Source organism: Stomoxys calcitrans, chromosome 3 (assembly GCF_963082655.1).
Source record: "Stomoxys calcitrans chromosome 3, idStoCalc2.1, whole genome shotgun sequence".
Taxonomy (NCBI): Eukaryota; Metazoa; Arthropoda; class Insecta; order Diptera; family Muscidae; genus Stomoxys; species Stomoxys calcitrans.
In genome coordinates, this window is record NC_081554.1 from 155871268 (window position 1) to 155892255 (window position 20988).

The following is a 20988-nucleotide window of genomic DNA, read 5'->3' on the forward strand; positions in this document are numbered from 1 at the left end:
GTCCGTCCGCCCGTCTGTCTGTCAAAAGCACGCTTATTTTCGAAAGAGTAAAGCTAGGCGCGTCAAATTTTAAACCAATACCTTTTATTAGTGTAGGTCGGTTGGGATTGTAAATGGGCCATACCGGTCCATGTTTTGACATAGCTGCCATATAAACCGATCTCGACTTCTTGAGCCTCTAGAGTGCGCAATTCTCGTCCGATTTCGACTGAAATTTTGCACGTAATGTTTTGGTATCACCAACAACTGTGCTAAGTATGGTTTAAAGCGATTCACCTGATATAGCTGCCATATAAACCAATCTTGGGTCTTGGCTTCTTCAGCTTTTAGAGGGGACAATTCTTATCCAAATAAGCTGTAATTAATAACCTGGTATATAAACCGATCTTGGATCTTGACTTCTTGAGCCCCTAGAGGGCACAATTCTCATCCGATTTAAATGAATCTTGAATTTTGCACGAGGTGTTTTGTTATGACTTCTAACAACTGTGTTTAGTATGGCGCAAATCGGTACATAGCCTGATATAGCTGCCATATTAACCAATCTGTTATCTTGATTTTTTGAGCCTCTAGAGGGTGCAGTTATTATACAATTTAGCTGAAATTTTGTACAACGCCTTCTTTCATGATATTCAACATGCACTAGCCAGTTAAGCGAAACGTAATGTATTGTAGAAAGATCCATAACTGTCAGAATGATTCGACAAGTTATCTCCTTATTTCTTGTTTGAACCTCATTCAGCAGTAGGCACAGATCTCTACTTTACTTACTTTAATTGGCTATGACAGAATATTTGTTCCACTAGCCGAACGTAGAATAGCGTTTCAAGCGCCTCGATCTTCTGCGCTCATTCTATAATCTCTGACACCAAGTTTCGATCTTTCCACCTGACTTTTGGTCTTCCTGGTTTGCGTGTACCACCGCGTTTGCCTTCATAAAACTTCTTTGCTGGAGCTTCTTCATCCATTCAGACAACATGACCTAGCCAACGCAGCCGTTGTATCTATGCTATCGTCGTCATACAGCTCGTGGTTTATACGTCGCCTATATTCTTCATTATCACAAACTGGTACATATACTTTACGAAGAATCTTTCTCTCAAATACTCCAACCACTGCCTCATCTGCTTTCACAAGTACCCATGCTTCAGAACCATATAACAGCACGGGTAGTAGTACACAGGCACAGATTCATGCTATTGTCTAAATAATATCAACTGGACGGTTTTCTTATGTAAGGTGTAAGGTTAGATCTTTACAATAATGTCCTTATTGGAATGTTCAGGGTAAATTTAGTATTAGTAGTATATCGAAGAACGATACTATATAGAAAATTGATTTTTTAGTAAAACGATTACATAAGACATTTGGAAAAACAGCATGTGATAGCTTCTGCGAACAAGTTCTCTTTCACATATGAACTCTATCTAAGACACTAGTACTATTTCTGGGAGAACGACATTATCAGAGTGATAGTTTGTAAGAGAATCAGAGTTTTTCAAAAACAACTCCTTTTGGGAAGACAGTCGCGTAGAAACCAATTAAAAACCCCAAAACCCATTTAGGGAATAAGGCAAAATCAATTTGGGAATACAGTCACTTTAGGGAAAACAACCTATATCTTTAATGAAAACTTTGAGAAGACGGGCAGAAGTCGAATAAAAGTTTTTGAAAAAATGAAAACTCTGCAAAGAACATGTTGACTATAGTCTTTCAGGAGGTTTTATCATAATTTATATTTTCGAATATGTCATATTTTATTCAGATTGGACCATTTAAAATGCACTATTTACAAATAGTCATTCACCTATCATATTGATTTTAAATGTATTACAATAATAACATAACTTTCTCCTCGCCTCTTGGCATTGACACTATGAACTTTAATTTCATAAAAAATAACCTATGAGATTAACTGCTTATTTATTTTTATGCCACTCTTAACACCGTTTCAACATGTTGCTTAACTCTCTCTTAATTTTTTGGCATACATTTACTATAAATTTTCAATTCAATAAACTTTCAATAGTTTTATTTTAATTTAACACCAAAAATCAACCAAAAGTTAATAACATTTCACTGCGTTTTTGTGAATTACAAAACCAGATAAAAGAGAAAAAATATATTTTTTTTTTTTTGTTATTTTGATTGAATTACACAATAACATGGACATAGAAACTATACACAAAACAATCAACACAAGGATTTCTAAACTAAAATATGTACATAAAAACACGAAAATAAAAATATTTACAGGTGGGATACAGTGGATATGTAATGGGATGAACTTTATTAAAATTCACTAACTCGTCCGCTTAATAGAAAAAGCAAATATTTTAATCATAAAGCATTAATTGTTTGTAACATTAATTTGTTGTTCGGCTTTGATATTAAATATATGTATATTCCAAGATAGCATCTTGTAATCAATACATAATGTTGCTCCTCTTCTCTCAATCCTAATATGATCATCAAGGTAGTTACAGTCGTTGACTGCTTCAAATCTGTAATTGTCAACTTGCACTGTATCCTCAAAGTCATCAGAATCTTGACTGTCAATAAACTTTACCGGATGTTCTCTTCAGTTTTCGAAGGGTACAATTACTCTTCTAAAAATTTGAACCACTATGTTGACATCATTGTTATTGTTTTATCCATATTTTCTCAGCTATACCTATACAGTCAAATTCGCTTAAGTGAAAACAGCAATATATAAGAAATTTGTTTCAATTATCCGATGTTTACAATTATGCGAAGTCTGGATAATTAGAATACGTAAAGGTGTTGTAATTAAAAGATATGGAACTATAACAATTATGAGGTGTAGATGCTGTGAAGCTAGTTAGAAATTAGTACAATTTGTTGAATCTTAACATTGATCAAACCCCATAACTTTACAATAAATGTTTTCAATTAAGTGGAGTTGATATCGTTGAATTTTGGCTTTTTTGTCATACATTTGTATTTCAATTTAATCGATTTTTCAATTAACTGGAATTTCAATTAAGCAGAGTTAAATGTGTTAAAAAGTCATTAAAATCAATTAGTTCAAGTATATATTTTTTTCAATTAACCGAATTTTTCAATAAAAATGTGCTCAATTAAGAGGATTTTACTGTACATAATCTCTTCCTTACCTGAAATACCTTTTGTTGTGGAATGCCAAAAAACTTTCAGGATTATCTCCTTGTCTTTAACCTCTTTTGATAGCAAGAGGAAATTTCTAGTTTAAGGCATGGACATTCTGTGAAGTCATATTAGGATTATATCAAAAATACCCTTGTTCCAAAGGCATACTTCCAGGCCTCTATTTGATTTTATACGAATATATAATCCCTTTTTACTCGCCGATTCTGAATATTCAGTTTTGACACAACGTACCAGATTCATAATGTATGTGTTGAGAGGTATCTTTTCTATCCAACATCAGTTATGCAGATGCATAATAAGGTAAGGATCTACACTTCCTGAGGTAATTGTGGCCCTTTGGTACAGATCGCCTGACGCACTACTATAGTCCTAGTAGTAGTAATGGTTGTTTAGGAACAAATTTTGTAGTCAGCCTGTTCACTATGTCACTAAAGATAGATCAATACGAGGATCTTATTAAAGAGTTAAATGCCTGGCGATGATCGTGGATAAGAAACAGAAAACATGTCACACGGTCAGAAGTGGTCAGATGTTGGTCATTATGTGGAAAAACCATGTATTGGATATGGCAGCTGATTCCCATCGTCAGTCCAATTCTAAGGTACGCATCGGTAAAAGGGCTATTAGGTCGAAAACAACCAGAGCGGTTAAGTCACAGGTCGTATTGGAATACATTAAGCGAAAGAATTGATTCATTATCTGAACTCAATATAGATTTCAAACTCCTTGACCTCATGCGAACCTTTTCCAATATCTGGTATCTAGTTTCGAGATATCTTTTCGTATCACTTCTGAGCTGAGGCTTCTTCATTCATTAACTACGTGATCTAGCCAACGTAATAATTGTGTTTTGATAATGTAATGTGTTTAATGTATCAAAATATATCGAGTGAATCATAGAACGCCAATATTCTCCATCAACACCATGTATGTTACTGTCTCGTCTGCTTAAGCAAGTTTCCATACTTCGGGTAGTATCAGTACCTTGTATAGTGCAATTTTCATCTGTCAAATGGTGACATTGTTGGCGAAGTACTTGCTTAATCCAAAGTAGCGCATGCTACTATACTTTCGGGCAGTATCTGTAAATTTCCATCTGTCTAGATGTGACATTGTTCCCGAAGTAAAGAGTGATTTGTTAAGAGCTTGATAACTTTTTTTTAAAAAAAAACGCATAAAATTTGCAAAATCTCATCGGTTCTTTATTTGAAACGTTAGATTGGTCCATGACATTTACTTTTTGAAGATAATTTCATTTAAATGTTGACCGCGGCTGCGTTTTAGGTGGTCCATTCGGAAAGTCCAATTTTGGGCAACTTTTTCGAGCATTTCGGCCAGAATAGCCCGAATTTCTTCGGAAATGTTGTCTTCCAAAGCTGGAATAAATGCTGGCTTATTTCTGTAGACTTTAGACTTGACGTAGCCCCACAAAAAATAGTCTAAAGGCGTCAAATCGCATGATCTTGGTGGCCAACTTACCGGTCCATTTCTTAAGATGAATTGTTCTCCGAAGTTTTCCCTCAAAATGGCCATAGAATCGCGAGCTGTGTGGCATGTAGCGCCATCTTGTTGAAACCACATGTCAACCAAGTTCAGTTCTTCCATTTTTGGCAACAAAAAGTTTGTTAGCATCGAACGATAGCGATCGCCATTCACCGTAACGTTGCATCCAACAGCATCTTTGAAAAAATACGGTCCAATGATTCCACCAGCGTACAAACCACACCAAACAGTGCATTTTTCGGGATGCATGGGCAGTTCTTGAACGGCTTCTGGTTGCTCTTCACTCCAAATGCGGCAATTTTGCTTATTTACGTAGCCATTCAACCAGAAATGAGCCTCATCGCTGAACAAAATTTGTCGATAAAAAAGCGGATTTTCTGCCAACTTTTCTAGGGCCCATTCACTGAAAATTCGACGTTGTGGCAGATCGTTCGGCTTCAGTTCTTGCACGAGCTGTATTTTATACGGTTTTACACCAAGATCTTTGCGTAAAATCTTCCATGTGGTCGAATAACACAAACCCAATTGCTGCGAACGGCGACGAATCGACATTTCACGGTCTTCAGCAACACTCTCAGAAACAGACGCAATATTCTCTTCTGTACGCACTGTACGCATTCGTGTGATTGGTTTAATGTCCAATAAAGTAAACTGAGTGCGAAACTTGGTCACAATCGCATTAATCGTTTGCTCACTTGGTCGATAATGTAGACCATAAATCGGACGTAAAGCGCGAAACACATTTCGAACCGAACACTGATTTTGGTAATAAAATTCAATGATTTGCAAGCGTTGCTCGTTAGTAAGTCTATTCATGATGAAATGTCAAAGCATACTGAGCATCTTTCTCTTTGACACCATGTCTGAAATCCCACGTGATCTGTCAAATACTAATTCATGAAAATCCTAACCTCAAAAAAATCACCCTTTACTTGCTTAATCAAAAGTAGCACTTGCTACCGTTTCTTTCACGGTAGAAAATTGAATTTATCAACTTGGTGTGATGTGCAGGGCGTTCGGATAGTTGATACCATCCACTTTGTCTACTCGGTTAATGCCAACCAGTGATACTGGTTGAACCATACAATATTATCTGTAAGATCGCCGAGATCGGAGAAAAACCGACTCCCAAAATTAGAATGCCTGTTCTTGTCCTTGTAGATGCGGACATGAACAGGTCAAGTGCTTGATCGTCTCCTCCTCATCAACGCAGTTTATTCAGTAATCATTATGGGAGTTTGTATGTGCGCGACCATGTGGTTTGTCGCTCAGTTCCTGGTTATAACTCACGGAAATCCAAGTAAGCGCTGCCTTCAGCGCGTATTCTAACCAAGAAATCCAAACAATCCACCACTCACTTCGACCTCACTGCAGCAAGGCTTTGCATACTGCCCAAATCTTGAACTTTAAGGATTCCTTCACAGAATTTCTTTTGCAGCTATCGTAATGGCACAGACCTCTGCCTGAAAAACCATTCACTGGTCCGGCAGTCTCACCGACATATCAGTTAGTGTCTCGGAGTCTTCTTCTCCACTGCTCCAAGTTTCCTGAAGTGGAGTATCCTGAAGTAGAGCTAAAGTATAAATATATGCATGATGCTGCTGCGACATGCGATCTCCAGGGATCTTTGCCCTAAGATATGTTTTTATCAACCTCTCAAGAGTCTTGAGCACAAAGGATGACAGACTAATAAAACGAAAATCTTTCGCCTTCGTGTGGTAGGGTTTTCCTGCTTTCTGAATGAAAATGACTTTCGTGTCCCTCCATCCTACATGTATATAGGACATTCTGATACAAGAGTATATCTCCCTAAGCCAGGGAACCATTTTATCAGACACAGCTTGTAATTCAACCGGTGATTCATCATCACGGCCTGGCGACTTAAAGGAGTCGAAACTTTTTATTGCCCAAAGGATTTTCGGCTCAGAAACAATTACCCTTAAAGCCTCCGACGAATGCATACCAGTGACAACCTCTTCTGGCGCCACGTTGTCCGTTGGAGAATTTCCCGGGAAATGTGTATCAACGAGTAGTTCTAGTGTTTCCTCACTAGATATTGTCCATACATTCTCTGACTTCTGAATATACCCCACCGTAATAGGTCTCGAGGACAGAATCTTCCTTAGCTAAGATGCCTCAGATGTATCCTCCATGGAGCTACCTGAGCCTTTTTCAGCTCGCCCTTATATTTTCTTAGCTTTTACTCTGCTGAAAAGTTTTCTGCAGTCCGTCCGCCTTTCTTCTGTGTAGTCGAGGGACCACTGCTTCAGTATTTTCTCCAAGGCTAAAACTAATACAACGATGATCAGAGAAGCTGTGGTCATCCAACACTTCCCAGTCGCAAATTCTTCCACTTACAAAGGTACTATCTAGTACTTCGTGCCTGTTCCTGGTAATAAAGGTCTGTTTATCCTCTTTATCGGGTCCTTAGTTACATCAGATCCAGGTAGAGATTTACAAGTACTAAATTCTGTCACTGCCCAAGGTTGACCACCGAAGCGCAGAGGTAGACATGTCTGCCTAAGACGCTAAACGCTTGGGGTCGAATCCTGCCGAGAATATCAGAAAACATTTTCAGCGGTGGTTAAGCCGTAATAGTGCTCGTGGCACTAGTGAGGTATTATGCCTTGCAAAAACTTTAGAGAGTTGCACACCGTTCGGATCCGGCTAGGTCGCCTATCTCTGAGTTTAAATTTGAATCGGAGAGCACTCATTATTATGTGAGAAGTTTACCCTTATATCTTAATGGAATATCCATAAACAAATGCAAATTTGGCGGAGGTTGGAGGAGTATGTGCTCATTCGTCTCTAGTTGCTCCTCGTGCTGGCAAAATCAGCGTTAATGTTTGCTTCTTAATGTTAGTGATATGTCCTTTCAGTCTCCTCTCAAATGGTAGTCACCAGTCATTCCCAGTCCATTCCCTGAATTTGCTGTATAATTGCGCCCCACTAACAGAGTTGATAGCGTGCTCGGATAACCAATGCAGAGGCTTTGGTCTGTCTCTACTGAGGTATTGCAATGGGCTTAAAATTGTCTGTTTAAAGACTCCCAGTCTAACCTACAGTCTTATCCCATCACTTTCTCTTTAGGAAATGATTTTGACAAAGTTTAAAACCAGGGGATTTGCCAAATATAGAGATCTTGTGACATCTATTCCATGTATGTGCAAGTTGATTAACCTTCTCGTTTCCAGTTATGCCTGGACACCGAGCACAGTAATAATACTGCCATCTATATCCGGTAGTGCCAGCCGTCAATTGTCCACTGCCCCAGACCTAATCATATTTGACCTCAAAGACTTGCAGGCAGTTTGGTTATATACTTAGATCAAAATCTATCCTATTTTTAACAAATCTTTTCATATAAGAACTAAAAATAGAACAAATTTTCCGAGGATAGTCGCAAAGCATTGGGCTTATATAGGCTATTTGGGACTTGAACATTTTAAAGTTTACTCTATTGGTCATTCTAAAGTGTATCCACTGTTTCTCCACAACCTCCACACGCAACACACACTTACAAAAACATTCCTTTATATGTAAACAAAAATACTATACACAATTTGAATTACAACAAAAAAAGAGTGCCTACAAATTTTCTATATATACCACAAGAGTTGAATAAAAAAGAAAAAAAAAATTCAACTAATGGAGTTATACCGTTAACAACTTCAAACTAGGCATCGTTAAATACCAAACAAAAGGTCTTAATTGGAATCATGTGTGAAATCAATTTTTTTCAAAAACTTCAATTTCTCTGTGAGAAAGCAATCAACAAAATGAAAAAATTTTATTTCAACTATTTTGCATGACAGCAAAGGAAAATTGAATGAAAACTAAAACAAAAACAAAAAGCAAAAAACGAAATTTTGTAAACTAAAATATCGTTTTAACGCCACTCTTAAAAATTTTGTAGAAAATTTGTTTAACAAGAAATGCAAGAAAACTACAGAAGAAAAAAAAAATGAATTGGAATACAAAATTTTTAACGTTTGTAAAGACTCTTAATGAAATTTACACTGAAAAAAGAACACCAAACACTTACACTAAAATTCCATATACCCTTACACCACCTCAAACTAAGAACCAAACCAAAACCTCTTAAAAGAAAAGCAAATTTTTATAAAATACAAAAAGCAAATGCCGATTTTTACAGTAAAGATTTAATGAGGGCAAAACTTACAGTTTAAACTAAGTCAATCTCTCTTTAACTCTTCTTTTGGTCTATAACTATGTTCGCCCTTAGTTTTGACGGTAATATTTGCCCTAGGTCTCTATAAAATTTATTGAAATTTTATATAAAACAAAACAACAAATCGAAATGTTTTAAAATAATTGAAAATTTAAATCAATTTCACTTAAATAATAAATAAGAAAAAAAAATAAATAAATCTGTTCAATTATATAAGCAATCATACATCAAATCAATGTCATTTAACTTTGGGAAATTCATGAATATATATATAAAAAAATAATTGAAAACATTTCAAGCTCATAAAGTCACAGATTCATAAGTATAAATAAAATTAAAAAATTATCAATGACATATTTAATGCAATATTTTTATATATAATGTTCTTATAAGATATGAATAATTATATCATAGCTGGAGTACAGAATATATATATGTATGTACATATGTATATTGAAATTAACATTTCAAAAAAGGAAGTTCAATTTTAGTTGATTGATCCATTTGACATATTCCGCTGATGAAGGTTCATGGCGAACCAGAATTCACGCTACGGATAGCCAGTCAAATGCATTTAGAAACACCACAATTTTGCTGACTTTAAATGTTTTTCTGCTATGCTATTCTTGAGCTTGACAATACCTTGCAATGGAATCTCAAGAAAATTTAATTTGTAAACATGTCTCCCAGCGCTTCGGTTTCATTAGCCATTCCTTAAACATAAATAATTAGATATGATCTTTATTCAATACTCCACTTGTTATTCCAATTAAAAATACAGTCTCTCTATTCAGCGCAGTTGACCATCCTATGAGGATTAAAGTAACTTTCTGGTTGAATATGTACAGTAATCCCTCGATTTAAGTCGACAGTGGTTTCGAAAAATCGCGACGTAAATCGAATCTAAAGTCTTACATAATTTGAGCAAGCTCAGTATTTAACAAATAAAAAAGCGTTTAGTTCGGCCGGGCCGAACTTTGGTTACCCACCATCTCGGGTATATATGTAAACCACCTTTCGTCATTATCCTGGGAAAAATGCATAATTTATACCCCAATAGAAGCTTTATCGAAATATGGTCCGATTTGACACGGACATTGAGCGGTTTAATAAGCACAGGTCATTGTTCAATTTTGTAGAACAACACATTGGTCCATTTGGTAGCCATATCCAAATATAGACCGATCTGAACCATATACAACACGGATATCGAAAAGCCTAATATAAGTCACTGTGTGAAATTTCAGCGAAATCGAATACTAAATGAGCCTTTTATAAGGCCAAGACTTCAAATCGAGAGATCGATCTATATGACAGCTATATCCAAATCTAGGCCGATCTGGGCCAAGTTACAGAAAAATGTCGAAGAGCCTAACGCAACTGACTGTCCCAAATTTCGGCGAAATCGGACAATAAATGCACTTTTTATGGGCACAGAACCTTATAATATTAAGAGATCGAGCTATATGGCAGCTATATGCAAATCTAGGCCGATCTGGGCCAAGTTACAGAAAAATGTCGAAGAACCTAACACAACTCACAGTCCCAAATTTTGGCGAAATTGGACAATAAATGCAGCCCCAAAACCTTAAATCGATAGATCGGTCTATATGGTCTATATCCAAATCTAGACCGATCTGAGCCAAATTGAAGAAGAATGTTGGAGGGCCTAACACAACTCGCTGTCCCAAATTTCGGAAATCGGACAAAAACTGCGCCTTTTATGGGCACAAGATCTTAAATCGAGATATCGGTCTATACGGCAGCTATATCCAAATCTGGACCAATTTGAGCCAAGTTTCAGAAAAATGTCGAAGAGCCTAGCCTAACTGACCCAAATTTAGGCGAAATCGTGTAACAAATGTGTCTTTTATGGGCCTAAGATCCTAAATCGGCGGATCGGTCTACATGGGGGCTATATCAATATATAGTCCGATATAGCCCATCTTCGAACTTAACCTGTTTAAAGACAAAAAAAAAGAATCTATGCAAAGTTTCAGCTCACTACCTCTATTTTCAGAGATTGGAATTTATGGCTGGAACACTTGAAGCAATGTAACTTAGGTACCGGTTAAGGCAAGCTGTGGTCTACTATTAAGTCACTCTCGAACCTCGCTAGACGGCACGATAGGACCTCAGTCACTTTTGGCGACATAGGTTAGGTTATGTTGAAAAAAGGGTGCAGATATTAATCCGCCCCATGCAACTATGGACATACACCAAAGCCAGTAATCGGCTCGTTGTGCGCTCTATAAACTATTTGGCGACGTAACAGTGACTGATCGCGAATACAGGACAAGGTGGAGAGCCATTCGTCGTATCCGTAATCCCCGAGCCTAAGAACAGCCATCACAATTAACCGTCGACGATGCTACGAATGTCATCCAAGACATTAGGTCCCGACGGAATCTCTACACTGATGCTGAGGACTCTTTGTCAACCTGGAGTTGAATACCTTACGACTGCCCTCATCCTATCTTTGAAGACTCTTATAGCACACGATATCTGGAAGATGGAGAGTAAAACCCGCTAGTGAAGCCTGGAAAGGACCTGAGTAAGGGAGAGCCGTACAGACCGATCTCACCAGTAGCCAAGAGGCTTGAGGGACTACTCCTACCAAGTCTCGTTGGAGAATTTTCATTCGCCGAACATCAACATGGATTTCGAAGACTGCATAGTACAACAACTGCTCTGCATGCCATCACCGCACACATTTGCCGTGGCTTCAATCAGCCCATGCCATGTGATAGGACGGTCGTCGTGGCACTGGATCAATCGAAGGCATTCAACACGGTCAGCCATGCCAAACTATTTGAGAACATCGCAAATACGCCCCTCCAGCCAGGCCTGAAAAGCTAGGTCGCAAATTATCTGTGTGGTGGCCAGTCATTTGTGGAATTTAGGGATAAGAAATCGAAACACCGTAGAGTGAAACAGGGTGTTCCCCACGTCGGGGTGATATCTCTGGCACTGTTTAACCTCTACCTATCCTCCATTCCACCCCCTCCATCATGGCATCAGGCCCTCCACTCATTGATGACATCTGCGATTAGTTAAAAGGCTGCCTCAACGTACTTGCCTCTTTCGAAATCTGAAGATATCTGCCACCAAATCTTCAGTCACGTTATTCACTACATACACCCATGAGGTACGTAAGGAGCTGAAAGTGATGGTCGACGGAGTGACATGATGTCACATTTCACAGCTCTTACAAGACTTTTTAGTTTGTTATCGCATAGATTATCCAAATCATCATCATGTGGATAGGTATACAAAGGCCAGGAGCCTTAAGGTAGATCTGCATGAAATAGAGCTTGAGGTCCAGCGCTACAAGAGAGAATCTCTTGATCAAGCGGGCCTAGACAACATTCATGCAGACATGACAGAGAACGACCGTCTCCCATTGCAAAGGCCGTATCGGATGAAAAATATATATGGGACCTATGTATAAATCTGATCCTATTTTTTCAAAACCAATATCCTTGAACAAAAAAAGAGTCTTGCCCAAAATTTCATGACAATCGGACAACAAATACGAGCAGTACCTTGATCACAAGAATACATAGAGAGACAGACAGATAGATGGGCATAGCTTAATCGAGTCAGACAGTGATTCTAATCCGGTCGGTATACTTATCAATGGGTCTACCTCGACTCCTTCTAAACGTTGCAAATAACCGCACAAGGTTAAAAACCCTGTACCACAGTGGTGGAATAAGGTATAAACATTGCACTACAATTTTTAGTTTTTATACCTACCACCATAGGATGGCGGTATGCTAATATAGTCATTCCGTTTGAAACACCTCGAAATATTGATCTGCAACCCCATAAAGTATACATATTCTGGATCGTGTCGCCGTTCTGAGTAGATTTACCCATGTTCGTCCGTCCGTCTGTCGAACAGATACTTAATATTGATGTAAGTCGTTAGTGATTGTAAATAGGTCATATCGGTTCAGATTTGGATATAGCTTAAGCTCCTAGAAACCTCAATGTTTATCCGATTTGGCTAAATTTTGGAACACAGACTTGAGTTTCAACATCCATGCCAAGTTTGGCCCAAATCGGTCTATAATCACATATAGTCCCCGGTTTTAACTTCTTGAGTCCCCAGAAACCTCAATTTCCATCCGATTTGGCTGTAATTTTAAACAAAGACTTGTTGTTACTTTCGTCATCCAACATGATCCGAATAAGTCTATAAACAGATATAGCCCCCGAATAAACCAATCTCCGTATTTAACATTTTGAGCCCTTAGAAGACTCAGTTTTCATGTAATTTGATTGAAATTTTGAACAATGACTTGAGTTATGATTTCCAATATCCATGTCACGTATGATCCGAATCGATCTATAAACAGATATAGCCCCCATATAAACTGAACCCGGATTTGACTTGACTTCGTTAGATTTGACCGCCGCAAAACATTCCAAAACCTCCTCACGCGAGACTCCCTGAAACTAAAAGCTACCTTCGCCAAGTATGTCATTAGGAATTCTGCCGTCAACATTATAGTACGAAGGATCCGCCTGCACGGATGGTTTACTGACAATTCTTTGTTCAGTTCTTCAGGGTCTTCGTGACAAATACCAATCTGTTAGTCTTCCCAATTCCAATTTCCTTAATAATTCTCTATTTACCTCTGGAGTCTAAGGCTGAATGTAATTCATTGGAATAATATTCAGTCTTCATCGTTGTGCCGGTGTTTTGAACCTCCTCCACCAGGAATACGCTTTGGCACTATCTTTTATGGCATTCCTAATAGATGAGCTAGACCTAGCACATGAGTCATGTCGGTGCGTTTCCTTTTCATAAGAACAGTCACATTGTAAAAAAATTCTATATTACTGTATAGGAAATCAAATTGCTGATCCACAGAGACTAATGAATATATTTTACCCCAATCGATTCGTCTAAATTTATCATTTAAATCATCGTAAATTATACTGCTGAAATCCCGAAACGAATACGTTCCTTCATCTACATGTAGGTTGTACCTGTTAACAAGGAATATCAAATCATGATTGGAGAAACAAGGAGCAGAACCTGATCATAAAGAAGATCTTTATTTAGGTTATTAATAAATAATAATGAAGCAATGTGCTTGAGGAAGAAGAAAAATGAGTGGGGTGTGATCTATTTTTGGGGTATAAACCAAGCGAGAACACGTTATCCGTCAAAGATGGGTCAATGAGAATATTTGAAATAAAGTCGTCAGTGAAAGCCACTTATCCCAGCATTACAGTCTCCATTATATCATTGAGGTGACCAAAATCACTGGTACTGTTAGGTCTATAGATGCAACGAATTAACATTATCCTATTATTCGAACTGAGATCAATAAAAATACATTCTATCCTGTCACCAGTAGTCGATCTCAGACGACATTTTGGTTTAAGAAAGTTTCTTGCGAAAATTGCAACACCTCCCCCATGACCTTTGCTGTCAGATCTAAATACAGAATAATCCTGCATTCCAATAAAAGCATCGGGTATTGATGGATTGAGCCATGTCTCTGTAACACATATACCATCAATACACGAGTTTTCGGAGTTGATACGCAGCATTGGAAAATAATGACATTCACTATTGCGTTATAAAACGTATTATATTGCCGGGCCCACTGAATACAATAAAGGGAGGTGACAGACCCCAAAGAACCTCTAAGCTCGAATACTAACCAATGAGAGAGATCGTTCAAAAATAACCTCCTATGCTATAATTTCCTTAAATTGGGAATTTATACAACAAAAAATTAAAGTAAATTTTTGTACAAGTGCAATATTCAAACTTTTATTGAAGGAAATGCTGGCTGACATATGTTCGTGCTTTAGTCTTGTCCGTCACTGTATGTATGAATACATATAAAAAATTATAAAAATTTAAAAAACTAAAATATGAATTTGTGAATATATGAGCTTATAAATGTATTACTTGTTGTAAAAAAAGTCCATATAATTCATCTGCCATTATATTTAAATATAAATCATGTTACCAATTAAAGAAAATCTTAAACAAGAACAATCACATTTTCAAAATCTTCATTATAAATCAAATCATTTAAAAAATTAAAAATTGTCCTAATTGTTGCTCCTTGACAAACTCCTAACTTGCATTGCAATTAAAATATTTGAAAATTAAATATGAAACTAAATTTTTTAATGAATTTTTCAATTATTTTAATAGCATTTAAAATCCAAACCACAAAACTGTAAAACTCCCAAAGTTTATAAAAATTTCCTTTTCACTACACAAATCAAAACCCTGACCCACAAAATTCTATCCTATTCTTTTTGAATTATTTTCCATATTTTAGTTTCACTACCCAAAAAAAGGAGAAACCTTTTTATTTGGAATATTCATCTCAAATATATATTGCAATGAAGAAAAAAAAAACATATTTTCTATCAATATCCTAACGCATTTTTGAATTCTCTCTTTAAAAACAAAATGATGTGTTCCTGTGGAAAATATGTTTTTGCTGTGTGTTACTGTGCAAAACAAAAAAAAAAAAAAAACAAAAAACATTTTTCAATATGACTTCCAACACAAAAACAAATATTGAAAAATCTTTGAATATAAACACACAGTTGGATTTGGTTTTGAATTCCGAAGATGGAGGGGATCTATCCGATTTTATAACAAACGGCGAATGGTATTTAATCGGTTAGTAAATAATTTTGTTCTTTCCTTCAAACGTTTGTTTCGTTTTCCTTATTATGTCTACCACTTTCAATGTTCTATGTTTTGTCTATCTGTCTATCTACCTATCTGTCTGTCTAATCAGTTTGTCTAACAATTCGAATGTCTATGTCAAAATTTTTTCTCTATCTATTTTTCTTTTAATGTTTCTAGATCGATATATTTTGGTTTTCTATATGCCTTATATGATATTTATATTTAAGTTTTTTTTTAGATTTATTTGCTATACAGGCATTCTTTAAAAAAATACAAGATTTTTTTCAATTATTTTTTAGCCTTTTTTTTAATAAATTTTTTAGATATATTTCTTTACTTATTCGTTATACATATATAGAGGCAGCTCAAAACTTCAAAATGTACTTATGTTTTCTTCAATTTTTATTTATTTTGTAAAAGACTTTTCGTTTCTTAGTATCCTATGGCATGTTTGTAGATACAAATACAGTTTCTTTTATTTTGTAATATTGCTTAACAAAATAAATATACTTGTTGTTATTCTTCAGTTTTTGTAGAACATATATATACAAAATTTTAGGTAGCCTTACATTTTATGAAAAAAAAAAACAAAAAATTTTTAGATTTTTGCAAATGTTTTCTTTAACAACATAAAAGAAATATTTTTTTTTGTAGATCGTTCCTTTAATACGAAAGACCAAACCAATTTTAACAATATAATGGCTCAAGATATCAAATTAACTTTTCTAAAAATCATAATAGACCCTTGGATTCCTCACAACGGTTTTTGCTCCAAAGTAAGATTGGAAGAGGATGACATTAGCCGAAATGAAAACTCTCTTATAATCAACAAAGACTGAAAAAAAATCTTAATCCCATAAAAAAATATTCTGTGTCATTCTTTGAGCTTAAAAATGGACAGCACTCAGGAATATGTAAGAAGTCCTTAATGGAATATTTATGGGTAAATTTGCGCAGGTGTCATTGCAGACTATTCCATACCAATGAACAAAGTCGAGCCAATGTCAGTAGGCGTCTAATTTTGCATCCACCGCGCCGCTTCCGTTTTCAAAAAATCCACCATAGGCTGGGGGTATATAACTTCGACAAGGGTAATTTTTTTAAAGCTAAAGGAAAGTTTTTCAAACGAAAAGAAAAACAATTAAAAAGGCGGCCCGGCCGAACTTTTAATACTCACCACCACGGGTATATATGTAAACCACCTTTCGTGATTATCCGGCACTGCCATTGAATGGTCTTGTTAAATTTTGTAGAACAAAATATTGGACTTTTTGATAGTTATATTCAAATATAGACCGATCTGATCTATATAAGACACGGATGTCGAAAAGCCTGTAATAAGTCAATGAGTCAAATTTCAGCGAAATCTGATTATAAATGCGCCTTTTATGGGGCCAAGACTTTAAATCGAGAGAACGGTTCATATGACAGCTATAACCATTTCTGAACCCATCTGTGACAAATTGAAGAGGGATGTCGAAGGACTTAACACACCTAACTGTAAAATAGTTAAAAAAGTGCGCCTTTTATAGACCCAAAACCTTACATCGAGAGTTTGGTCTATATGGCAGTTATATATAAATGTTTATCGATCCAGGCCAAATTGAAGAAGGATGTCAGAGGGCCCTACCGAACTCAATATCCTAAATATGGACGAAATCCAGGACCCAAAACCTTAAATCGAAAGTCTATATGCCAACTATATGCAAATCTGGACCGATCTGGGCCAAATTGAAGAAGGATGTTGAAGAACCTAATACACGTAACTGCAAAAAAATGCGCCTTTTATGGGCCCAAGAACTTAAATCGAAAGATCGGTCTATATGGCAGCTATATCCAAGCCAAATTGAAAAAGGATGTCATGTGGCCTTACTCAACTCACTGTCCCAATATTCAGCAAAATCGGATAATTAATGTGGTTTTTATCGGCCTAAAATCTTAAGTCGGCGGATCGGTCTATATGGAGGCTATATCAAGATATAGTCCAATATAGCCCATCTTCTATCTTAACCTGCCTACGGACAAGAAAAAAATCTGTGCAAAGTTTAAGCTCAATATCTCTATTTTTACAGACTATAGGGTTATTTCAACACACAGACGGCCGAACATGGCTAAATCGTCTTGGATTTTTACGACGATCAAGAGTATTTGTTCTTAATAGGGTCGGAAATGAATATTTCAATGTGCAGACGGAATGACAAAATTAATATACCCCAATCCTTCGGTGGTGGTAACAAAAAATTCAAAAAATTCAGAAAAGTGCATGAAATTTTTATATGAATCGATAGTGAGATCCATATTATTTAATGTTTGAAGATTATTTCATGCAAATGTTGACTGCACCTCAAATGGTACACCCGCTTAGCCCAATTTTGGCAAATTCTTTCCAACATTACGCCCGGTATCTCACGAATAAATGCTTCTTTGTTGTCTTCCAATGCGTCAATTGAAGCGAGCTTGTCTATATAGACAGGAGCTTTAACATAGACCCAAAAAATACTGTCTAAAGTCGTTAAATCGCACGATCTAGGCGGCCAATTTACCGATCCCGAACATAATATAAAATGTTTACCGAACTCGCCTCTCATAAGTTCATTGTTACGCGTGCTGTGTGGCATGCGGCACCGTCTTGTTGAAACCACATCTAATGCAAGTCAAGCCCTTGCATTTTAGGCAATCAAAGTTGGATATCATCTCACGGTAGCGCTGAATATGAATGTGAATAGTGACATTTACGTTACTATTACCATCATCTTTGAAGAAGTACGGTCCAAGGATACCACCAGCCCATAAACTGCGCCAAACTGTAACTTTTGATCTTCACACCAAAACGCACAATTCTGCTTCTTTGACAGTGAAACAAAACACGAATTGTGCGTGAGCTGTTTAAACCAGGGTTGCTCAAAGGATAATAGCTAAAAAAATCACCTGTTATAAATACAAGATTCGACCCGAATGGACTAAGCACGATTTTACTTGTTCTCTCTTCATTTTCTAAAAACTTTTCCATCAACAAAATTGACAGATAAATCAATCGTCAAAATATGATAATTTATGTGGTCGTTATGAATTTTAAAAATCGAAGCAGCTCATCAATAATTAACCAAAGCCTACGAAAAGCCTCTTCTTCGTTCACTGTTCCATTATAACTAGAGAGCAGTTATATACGCACTTTTAGTTTTAGAGCCGATTTTGGCCAAAAGTTTTATTTAGGCATAATTAATTTAAGAAAATGAATTTTGTGTGCATATATCAAATATGCATTTTGTATGCAACAAATATGCAAAATGTATAAGCCAAAATAGGTTAGTTTTAAATCTTTAATAAGTTATCCATTAGGTTTTTTAATACTTGTATGGATGTAAATGAGCTCTTTAAGCCCATTTTCCTGTAATTGTAGCCTGTGGACCTGCAACTTTAAAATTTTTACCGATCTCCCAATTTAGGGTCTTAGGCCTTTAATAGCCGCATTTCGCACAACTCTTTGTATTGAGTTTATTGATATTTGTGCCGAATATCATGAAGTTCGGTCCATATCTTAATATAGCTCCCACATAGACCGATCTACCGATTTAAAATACAAGGCCAATAAAAGCCGCATTTTTTCTCATATCGCTGAGATTTGGCACAACCCGTTGAATCAACTTCCTTGATACAATCTATAAATTGACAGCTCTATCGTAAAGCTAGACATTTTTGAGGTTTAACGTACTCAGAACATCTTGACATACGAGCGCTATTTGTGTTGTTTACAGTAACTTAAAAGATTCATCTCGCCAAAAAATTTAATTAAATGGTGAACATTTTGGATATCGCTGAAATTTAGCACAAGCCGTTGTACTTAGTTCCTCGATACATGTGCTGAATATAGTTCAGATCGATCTATATTTTAATATATCTCCCATATAGACCGATCTCCCTATTTAAGTTACAAGGCCAGTGAGTGAGTTGTACTGCACAGTGAATTGTACTCTGCTTTTCAATATACTATATACCAAGTTCTTTTCGCACAATATTTGGATACAGCTGCAATATATACCGATCTCCCAATTCAAATTCTTGGTACTTTAAAAGGCGCATTTAGTACCCGATTTCGCAGAAAATTAGCAGAATGAATTGCGTTGAAATTCTTGATATCCGTGGCGAATATGGTCCAGATCGGTCGATATCTTAATATAACCCCCGTATAGACTAATCTTCCGATCTTGATTTTGCAAAAATTTTAAAGAAAGAGCTCCATTAGTTCACTGAAATTTAAAACGAACATTGTCCATACCGAACCAAATTTATATATTTTGGGCCCTTGAGTCCATAGAAAGTGTATTTTTCCGATTTCGCTGAAGTTTGGAACAGCCTGATTGCCGGATTCGTAAATACATTTCATTTGAGCCACATATTGCTCAAATGAAATGTATTTACGAATACATTTCCTTCAATATCCAAAAATATGAATTCACTATAATCCAGTGTCCTCTCAAGGTGATGCACACTATATAGAGCGGAGTCGGATCTGGAGTTCGCATCTGGAGAAGTGGAACCCCCCAAGTTTACGCCTTAAGTGGAAATACTAAATTCTCTCGAAAGTCTTAACAGAGAAAGAGGAGAGAGTGATCGACTTAAAATCCTTGGTCGCACAATGCTGCAGCTTCCGTGCATTCGGTATAAAAACTTACTTAACCCTCCTACAAGAAAGAGGTATATGGGCATATTCTGTACAAGCCTATAACAACACAATGAATCTTCCCGATAAGCACAGTGTCGCCAGCAGTAGGAGGAGATAACCACTGCTGATTTTTCTGATGTTCTCGCCAGGCGGACAGGCTGTGCTACGGTGGCCTATCTGTGACTACCAAATCAATTTCTGCTTCTTCCCTGGGCCACAGCGGAAAATGTGTCTCAAACAAATGTAGAACGGGACTCGGTCCATTCCCCATCCGTCTTCTGTAATTTTCCCATTAGCTTCCATAACCTTGAAGTATCCTTTAGAGTTCCTCCATCTATCTGACGAAGTCCTTCTTTTTGAACTATTAAACTCTAAAGCTTATCCGTATAAGTTCTCTAAGGTCTCTAAATTATCTTAGGTCCCGTTCCACCACCTTTTATACTTTTTCTTCTTCGGCCTTCTCACTTGACAAGCCGATCTTAAAGCAGATGTAATTTCAGTCTCCAGGGCTTGAATCTGGAGATCTATTTGGTCCACGCCTTGAATTCCAATGGAATGTCCTGCACCTTTCTACCAACTGACAATATGACTGACAAATCTAGTCGCCCAACTTCTGAACAATATGAACTTACGATGCGAGAAACTAGCCTGCTTCGATACGGCCCAATCGTTGACCCCTCAATCCTGAATGTAACCAAACGTAAAATCAAGTATCTTTTTTCTAGTACATATCTTAAAAGTGGCGCCATTTCCCCTATTATAGAGACTCAGGTGCCAGATACATAGCAACATTTTCAG

The 20988-nt window shown here is 36.7% G+C and overlaps 1 protein-coding gene across 1 annotated transcript in view; it reads left to right on the forward strand.

The window, feature by feature from the left end:
• The window catches only part of LOC106088479 (acetylcholine receptor subunit alpha-type acr-16), a 351721-nt gene that overhangs the window by 204501 nt on the left and 126232 nt on the right, over window positions 1–20988 (forward strand). Inside the window, exon 4 of the mRNA XM_059364259.1 lies at window positions 15440–15515. Coding sequence (XP_059220242.1) covers window positions 15440–15515 — 76 coding nt within the window. The remainder of the gene's footprint in view (window positions 1–15439; window positions 15516–20988) is intronic.